Here is a 9305-nt window from a genome sequence, read left to right as displayed (position 1 = left end):
ACAGTTTTTATCAAATCCTTTATTATTCCCAGCAACCTGAATCATCCCAGCCGAATATAAATACAAACTTCAACTTGAGTTTTCCCTATTTTTCACATTTATATAGATATGTTTAAAAGATGTTTTCCTATATACATTTCAGTTTGTCTGAATGAGCCTGACCATCTCAGATACACCAGATACTCAGTGACTGCTTATTGTTTTAATAGAAATCTAATATGTACAAACATTCGGTCGCCCGAATCGCCTTCACTTCATGCCGTGCTGACTCTCATGATGTCTGCGCAGATCCACCTTTCTCTGGAAGCCCTTTGAGCAAATATCGCACCCAAATGGTTTGAATCCCGTGTGCTTCCTGCTGTGGGTGATCAGGTTGGAGCTCTGGCTGAATGCTTTGCCACAAACTTGGCACTTGTGAGGCTTTTCACCTGTGGAATAAAAGAAGAAAATAAAATCATGCAGCTAAATCTTGTATGATTTTCAACTGATTTGATTATTTGTTTTTTGGCTGCAAAATCAGAGTTGCCATCAATAAAAACAGCATCAGATGTTTTTGCGTCAAAGTTTCTATTAGTAGCCGGTCCTAAAGAATCGTGCCATTGTTCAGATTTGTCAAACCTATGCTGTCAATAAATGCCAACTGAACAGACTTCCTTTTATAGAGCTCAGGGCGAAGCAGGAAAACCAGACATGTAAATTGACTGGATATTTGTTTAAGCTACTTTTTCTGATTTATCAGCAGTTATATTACCCTTGGAAACAATTCCCCCATGCTGCACCTGGAAAGTAGCCGATACCAGCAAGTGCATCTTTAGACACAAGCTCCACAGTGTAAATCACATGAAAACTAGAAAATGTAGCATTTGCTCTAAAAAATCCCAGCGTGAATGCGTCACTTTACTGACTTCTCCAGGCTTTGTTACCATCAGTAGAATCAAGAAATAAAAATACAATCTGTCTGAAAACATGAAGGAGTCTCAAACATCTCAAAAAGCAACACGTAATGTCCAGATCTAAAGGCTGAAGTCAGTCTGGAAAGGGTTAAAGAGCCCTTTTTAAGGCTGCGGGACTCCAGTGAACCCCAGTGAGAGCTCGTATCCAAAAATGAGAAAACATGGCAGGGTGGTGAACCTTCCCAGGAGTGGCTGATCTACCAAAATTACTTCAAAAGCTCAAACACAATCCATCGAGGAAACCAATTGTAGGAAATGGCATTTATGGGAAAGTCCCGCAGTGAAAACTGGAGCTAACTAAAAAACACACAAAGACCAATCTCACGTTTGCCAAAAACCATTTTGATTATTCTGTGGACTGGCAAGACAAAACTGCAACTTTCAGACATAAAAATCACACCAACAGTCAAACATAACAGTGGTAGCGTAATGTTCAGGTGCTGCTTTTCTGCTTCAAGAACTGGACAGCTTGCCATAATTGATGGAAGCATAATTTTTGTTGTGTACCAGAAAATCCTTTCCTGCCATTTCTGGCTATCATTTAGGTAACGTAGAAAGATAATTATCCAACCCAAACCAGCAAGGGCACTTCTGTATGGCTGAAAAAATATATATAAAGATTTTGGAGTGGCATAATTAAAGTCTGAAATGAATTCAACTGAGACGGAGTGGCATCCCCTAAAACAGACCATTCATACTCAAAAACTTAAGACAGAAAAGTGGGCTAAACCTCTTCAATGTCGACGCAAATGTTATCGCAAATACTTGATGGCAGTTGCTGCAGGCATGGGTAGCACAAACAGTTATTAGGTTCAGGTGGAAAGTACGTTTTCACACACGGTCAGGTTGGTTATGAGTGGTCTTTCCTGGTTTACGAATTAACCCATTATTTAAAAAACAATGTTTTTGTGTTTACTCGGGATAAATATCAGGACAGCAGAAATATTTCAGAGAGCAAACACTGTTTTTGACACTATGGGAGCTCAGCTGAACATGATGTCTTTATCTGTTATTAGGGAGGAAAAGACAATATTTGATTGAAAACTTTATGAAACTTAAACTGTGATTTTAAAAACAAACCGGTAAGGATGTTAAAAAGTTGAAGCACTTGGTAACCGCTGAAGTCTGAATGATATTTTAGCTGAAAGTAAAGGGAAGCAGGTAACCTTCCAAAAGCCCCAAGTATTTAAATTTTCTGAAAGTTTGCCCTATTAAATTCAATAGGAATAAATATATTTTGAAAATTAGATACAAAAAAAAATAAAAGTAAAATATGGCTGATGTTTGAATGGCTGGCAAGGCACAAAGACTGCAGCTATAAGTTGAGTCCAAAATGTAAGATGTTGAGGAGGATCTGAAATGTCCATGATAATTACCCGTGTGGATGTACGTGTGCTTCTTCATGTCTGACTTCTGATGGAACCTTTTCCCACAGAACTGACAGGGATAGGGTCTGGTGTCAGAGTGGATGAGGAGGTGCGTGGAGAGCGTGGAGGAGCGCTTGAAGGATTTGCCGCACATCTTGCACTCAAAACTTTTTTCCTGAGAATAAAAAGTTACAACCAGAAAAATCAGTTCCAAGCAGTTTAGCATCCAGTAAATAGTTTTTATAGACAATAAACTGGTTTATTGATAATAGAACTGAAGTTTATATATTAATAAGATTTGTATTGTTCTCTCTGTTGTTTTTTTAATGTTTTCAGTCCTTTCAGGATCTCTTTTGGATCCTGTTGGAGCATTGGGAAACAACTTTAGGCTGAATTCAGATTTTGAATAAATTAACTTAAAAGGAAATCCTATATATACACTGCTCAAAAAAATAAAGGGAACACTCAAATAACACATCGTAGATCTGAATGAATGAAATAATCTCATTGAATAATTTGTTCTGTACAAAGTTGAATGTGCTGACAACAAAATCACACAAAGATCATCAATGGAAATCAAATTTATTAACCAATAGAGGCCTGGATTTGGAGTCACACACAACAGCGAGACATGATGTCCCAGATGTGCTCAATCGGATTCATGTCTGGGGAACGGGCGGGCCAGTCCATAGCTTCAGTGTCTTCATCTTGCAGGAACTGCTGACACACTCCAGCCACATGAGGTCTAGCATTGTCCTGCATTAGGAGGAACCCAGGGCCAACCGCACCAGCATATGGTCTCACAAGGGGTCTGAGGATCTCATCTCGGTACCTAATGGCAGTCAGGCTACCTCTGGCGAGCACATGGAGGACCATGCGGCCCTCCAAAGAAATGCCACCCCACACCATTACTGACCCACTGCCAAACCGGTCATGCTGAAGGATGTTGCAGTCAGCAGATTGCTCTCCACGGTGTCTCCAGACTCTGTCACGTCTGTCACATGTGCTCAGTGTGAACCTGCTTTCATCTGTGAAGACCACAGGGCGCCAGTGGTGAATTTGCCAATCCTGGTGTTCTCTGGCAAATGCCAAGCGTCCTGCACAGTGTTGGGCTGAGAGCACAACCCCCATTTGAGGACGTCGGGCCCTCATACCATCCTCATGGAGTCGGTTTCTAACCGTTTGTGCAGACACATGCACATTTGTGGCCTGCTGGAGGTCATTTTGCAGGGCTCTGGCAGTGCTCCTCCTGTTCCTCCTTGCACAAAGGTGGAGGTAGCGGTCCTGCTGCTGGGTTGTTGCCCTCCTACGGCCTCCTCCACGTCTCCTGGTGTACTGGCCTGTCTCCTGGTAGCGCCTCCAGGCTCTGGACACTACGCTGACAGACACAGCAAACCTTCTTGCCACAGCTCGCATTGATGTGCCATCCTGGATGAGCTGCACTACCTGAGCCACTTGTGTGGGTTGTAGAGTGCGTCTCATGCTACCACGAGTGTGAAAGCACCACCAACATTCAAAATTGACCAAAACATCAGCCAGAAAACATAGATACTGAGAAGTGGTCTGTGGTCCCCACCTGCAGAACCACTCCTTTATTGAGTGAGTCTTGCTAATCGCCAAAGATTTCCCCCTGTTGTCTATTCTATTTGGACAACAGCTGTGAAATTGATTGTCAATCAGTGTTGCTTCCTAAGAGGACAGTTTGATTTCACAGGAGTTTGATTTACTTGGAGTTATATTGTGTTGTTTAAGGGTTCCCTTTATTTTTTTGAGCAGTGTATATATATTCCTTGTGCAAATGTCTCTGGCACTGTGCTGGCCTAAAAACATGACCTTTTAATAGAACAAGACATTCTACAAAGAATGGCAGCATGTTTTGTTGAAGGAACCTTTATCATGATGATTGTTAATCAGAAAAATATTACAGCAATTTCATCAGCAACACAAATTCTGCAAACAGTTTCACTATAACGAATATGTGCCAAAATGCTGACTTATCACACTGCAAACAGATCATTACGGTTAGCCGCACTGGACAATGGATAATGTATGTCGAAATATTTTATGCATTCAAAGGTTTAGAATCAAGTGGAGGAGTTCAAGTATCTCAGGGTCTTGTTCACGGGTGAGGGAAGTATGGAACAGCAGATCGACAGACGTATCGGTGCGGCTGCCGCAGTAATGGGGGCGCAGTGCCGGTCCGTTGTGGTGAAGAGAGAGCTGAACCGAAAAGCGAAGCTCTCGATTTACCACTCGGTCTACGTTCCTACCCTCACCTATGGCCATGGACTTTGGGTCATGACCGAAAGAACGAGATCACGGATACAAGCGGCTGAAATGAGCTTCCTCAGTAGGGTGGCCGGGCACTCCCTTAGAGATAGGGTGAGGAGCTCGGCCATCCGGGAGGAGCTCGGAGTAGAGCCGCTGCTCCTCCACATTGAGAGGAGCCAGTTGAGGTGGCTCGGGCATCTATACCGGATGCCTCCTGGACGCCTTCCTCGGGAGGTGTTTCAGGCACGTCCCACCGGGAGGAGGCCCAGGGGACGGCCCAGAACACGCTGGAGGGGCTATGTCTCTCGGCTGGCCTGGGAACGCCTTGGGCTCCCCCTGGAGGAGCTGAAGGAGGTGTCTGGGGAGAGGGACGTCTGGGTGTCTCTGCTGAGTCTGCTGCCCCCGCGACTCGGTCCCAGATAAGCAGAAGACGACGAGTACGAGGTTTAGAATCACTTTCACCAACTGAGACTGAACTGCACTGTGTTTGACTGAATTAATGATATAGAAACTCTCAGGAGTGTAAATAAAGACTTGATTACTGCATTTATCACTGTGTTTTATGCTAACAGCAACCATATTGAATTTAGAGGTTGCCTTGCTAAGAATCATTTAACTTTGCCATCAACAATTAGACTTCAAGCTAAAATTGAACGCAGTACATGTTCCTGTTGAAAGTCAGTAAACAATTAACAATTTCTTAATTGCTGGAGTTGTGTTTGGAAGTTAGATTTTTTTTTTTAAGTTTCAAGCTGGATACACAGCAGGAACACCCATGATGTTGGAATTCCAACTGGGAAAGTCAGAGGTTGCTGAACAGCCCTTAGTTGACAGTCATCAATTTGTAAAGTGCTTCAAAACATCCTATTTTTTAAGTAGAAATTTCCCTTTAGATGGGTCAAATCAGATAGATTTTTTAAATATGAAACAAAGGATCCCTGACCTCTGGACTACATGGAGTGTGGCAACTATTTACTGTTTTCCTCGGTTTTAGCTAGGAAGGGAATGTTAGCAGCTAGCGCTAACGCTAGGAAGAAGGTGGAAATCCGGTTTCAGTTGTCAAAGTTATTGTTAATATGACAGTTTTGGTTAATTTGGTTAACTCAAATCCAAGCCTTGTTAAGCCACTTTAAATTTCAATAGTCATATGGTGGAAGCTTTGTAGTTTGGTGTTCACACTTTAATGTAGATTTTGAATTATTTTAGAAATAATATATTTTTACAACTAGATCATTGTCTTAAAATGGACTGTGCATTAAAACCATATAAATGAATGAGGCTGATTATGCGTCTTTGTATTATAGGGGTTTAAATAAGCACTTTCACTAACAGATGTTGCAGTTTTCTGTATGCCCCTGATTTAATAAGATATCCATAAACTCAAATCAATTTCTTATTTAATGCTCCAATTGATTTTTTTTTTGACCTAGAAAGAAGTACGCATAAAAGTCAACATAAAATTAAAACACTAAAAGAGCAATAGTAAGCATTACAAAGTGTGATCAGTCCTCATAAAGAGTGATATCCCTTTGAATCGTTAAGAAATTTGGGCTTATGTTTACCTGAGAGTGAACGTTCATGTGCTGCTCCAGGCTGACAGCATGCCCAAAGGTTTTCCTGCAGATGCTGCAGCCAAAAGGTCTCATTCCACTGTGTGACCTCCTGACATGAACCTCCAGTCCATGAGGAGTTGAAAAAACCTGCACAAGAAGGATTGTAACTTACATCGCTTTGAAAAAGCATCTATCACACTTTCTTTTATATCGAACAAAATAACCCTAGTAAATACAAAAGGCAGTTTTCAAATGATGATTTCAATTATTGAGGGAAAAAAGTACCCAAACCAATGTGGCTCTTGTTTAATCAAGAATTAACTGTGATTACCCACATTATTTGGTTCAGTGTCACTAGCCAAACCAAGGCTAGACCTGCAAGATTAATTACTTAAGTAGAACTTCTGTTGACATACAAAGTAGTGTAAAAGAAGCAAAAAGCAACGCATCATGCCCCAATTTGAAGAATTCATGAACAGTAGAGAAACAAAGTAACTAAAATCCATCAACTTTGAAAGGTTACGAAGCCATTTCCAAGGCATTCAGAGCCAATCATCCACAAATGTAGAAAACAAGTAACAGTGGTGAATGTTTTCAGGACTGGCCAGCCTACCAAAATAAAATCCTCCAGAAGGTCACTAAAGAACCTAGAACAACATCTAGAGCGCTGCAGACCACTGCACCTCAACGTTCATGACTGACATCCATGGGAGAGCTCTGAGGCAAAGACCAGGACCAACTAATGTGAACACATAGACATGTTTTCCCAAGATAACAGGAACTTTTTGAAAGGTGTGTGCCCAGTTATGTCTGGCACAAATCTATTTCAGCATTTCAGTCAGAAGATTGTGGTGGTGGTATGATGTTCTGGGGCTGCTTTGCTCCTTCAGGACCTGGAAAGTGATTTAATCAATGGAACCATGAATTCTGCTTTCAACCAGAAATCCTGAAGGAGAATACCGGCCATTGGTTTTAGACTTTAAGTTCCAGTGTACTTCGGTTATGCAGCTATCATGATTTGTTGGAATTTAGTGTGATAATTTTGGTCCCTTTGTAAAATCTTATGTTTCAGTGTTTTCATGGGTTTTTTTCTGTAATTAGTGTTAGTCATTTACCTTAGAGCCTCAGTTTGGTCAATTACTCACCTGTGTACCATTCAGCAATCAAGCTCCCCAGTATAAATACTCCTTGGTTCAGTTACTCCATGTGAGATCCTATGTTGTCCACAGCCTGCACTTCTGAGTCAGTTCCTGACTCTTTAGTTCTTGTCATTAAAACATATTTATTCATTTGCTGGGAAGGGTGGCACAACCAGTTGTTTCACACAGGGCCAGGTTGGTTTGGATTGGCTCTTTAATAAATTAAATCATCATTAAAAATCTGCTTTTTGTATTTCCTCACGTTATATTTGTCTGATATTAAAATTTTGTTTGTTGATCTCAATCTTTTAAAGGTGACAAAAAAGCAAAATAAGCAAAGGTTTGTAAGCAGGTAAATACATTTCCACAGCTCTATGCCTCTCATTTTATTTTTTATTTTAAAGATATATCCTGTAATTTTCAGAAAAGCTGCATGCCAGGCTGCCTACTTTATTGCAGGTGATGCAGTGGTAGGTGTTGGAGGTGGGGGAGTAGTGTGTGCTGCAATCCAGGGGTTGCTGCCGGGGTGGACTGCGGCTGATGTGGCCGCCGTACATGCTGCTGGTGTGCTGCAGCACCGTGGGGCTAAAACTCAGCTGCCGGAGCTCGTAGGAGGAGGACACCGGCTTCCAGGTGTATGTAGGCTTGTAGTAAGGTGGGAACTCAGCCATGTGGGGGTCTAATGAGGGTACAATACACAGAGACAACAAGTTCAACATCTGTTGTGGATGTCTAATGTAAAGCTGGCCTGCGTCATCTACTAACCTGTTAGGTAGTAGGGCTGTGAGGGGGCCCCTGGTGGGCTGGTTGACTCTGGGCGAACAGGTAAGGGACACAGAGGCTCTGAATCCTGCTGAGGTGAGCACCCAGAGGGGGACGGCCCCTCAGAAAGAGGCCCCTCTGATGAGTCTGTGCTCTGAAGCTGAGATGGGACTTCTGAAATAAAAGTGGGATTCATGCAAGCTGAACACATTTTTCTGAACAAACAAATAACGTCAGGGCCCTTTTTTTTTAAATAATTAAAACAGCTGTATTAATGTCTGTTAAACATTGGCAAAGGTTAAAGTCATGCATTTTAGTTTTTTTTCCCCACGTATTCAGATAGATTAAAGTCTTACCAGCGTCTTCAAAGGCCTTCGGCTCTTCCACATATGTGCGATGAATATTATATGAGGCGCATCTTTTGTTTTTTACCAAAAATGACCGCGGCATGTTGATTCTGCATCGAAAAAAATCATACACAACATTTTCTATTAGTTTTTAAGATAAAAACTAAAATAAAGGTTTTAAATTGTTAAATTATAATTAAAAAAAAGTTGAAAAATTTAAATGTGTTTTTTTAGATTGTTAAATGTGAAGGTTGGATTATTTTAAAGGACTTTTTATTGTTTCTCAACTTAAAAAAAAAAAAAACACTAATAGATGCATGATAACTAGCTGCAGCGCTTTCTATGAAATCACTAGAAAATTTATGAAAAAGTGCAACAGGTGGCATCTACTCACTTTTAGCTGAGCGTCGTCCTCTCACGAATTAAAACAGAAATAATTAAATGTATTCCCTCTGAAGTCAGTCTCATCTGAATTGCGTCGCAGGAAAAAAACAAAGAAATCCGTTTCCTAAAAGTTAGAGAAGCAAAGCAGACTAAGAAGCATCATCATACTGGCTGCTCGGTCTTTTTCTCCCCTCCCTGATTTTCAATCAGATAACTTCGCAGGGGAATCTGACTGTGGTTTCAGCCAATGAAAGAGCCAAGTTACAGGTAGAAATTTGCTTAGAAAAACAGCGGCCCTCGGAACAGTTATACAAAACAGCTGGGACTCTGCGGGGTAGAGAGACTGAGCCATACGGCAGAAAACGTATCTTGCATTATATTTCTATGCATCGTGCGCGAATTACATAAAAAGGCGAATTTAAAAACAGTCTGTATGTATATGGGTAATAATAATTCATTAAAATGCAGAAACATACCAAAAAAACCTTAATGTAACTAAAAATCCTTAACGCATTCTGTTTGATCTACA

At 41.2% G+C, this 9305-nt stretch overlaps 1 protein-coding gene across 1 annotated transcript; it reads right to left on the bottom strand.

Moving 5' to 3' along the window:
- Positions 1-9088, bottom strand: gfi1b (growth factor independent 1B transcription repressor). Its single transcript, XM_047373221.1, has 7 exons — positions 8787-9088; positions 8402-8502; positions 8049-8219; positions 7733-7962; positions 6154-6291; positions 2330-2495; positions 1-428 (listed from the first exon to the last, which is right to left on the bottom strand). The coding sequence occupies exons 2-7, from the start codon at positions 8493-8495 to the stop codon at positions 250-252; spliced, it is 978 nt and encodes a 325-aa protein (XP_047229177.1). The 5' UTR covers positions 8496-8502; positions 8787-9088; the 3' UTR covers positions 1-249.
- Positions 9089-9305: the final 217 nt, after the last annotated feature.

The sequence above is a fragment of the Girardinichthys multiradiatus genome, chromosome 8 (genome assembly GCF_021462225.1).
Source record: "Girardinichthys multiradiatus isolate DD_20200921_A chromosome 8, DD_fGirMul_XY1, whole genome shotgun sequence".
NCBI lineage: Eukaryota > Metazoa > Chordata > Actinopteri > Cyprinodontiformes > Goodeidae > Girardinichthys > Girardinichthys multiradiatus.
Note: the sequence above shows the minus strand (reverse complement) of the source record. Positions and strands in the feature narration are given on the sequence as shown.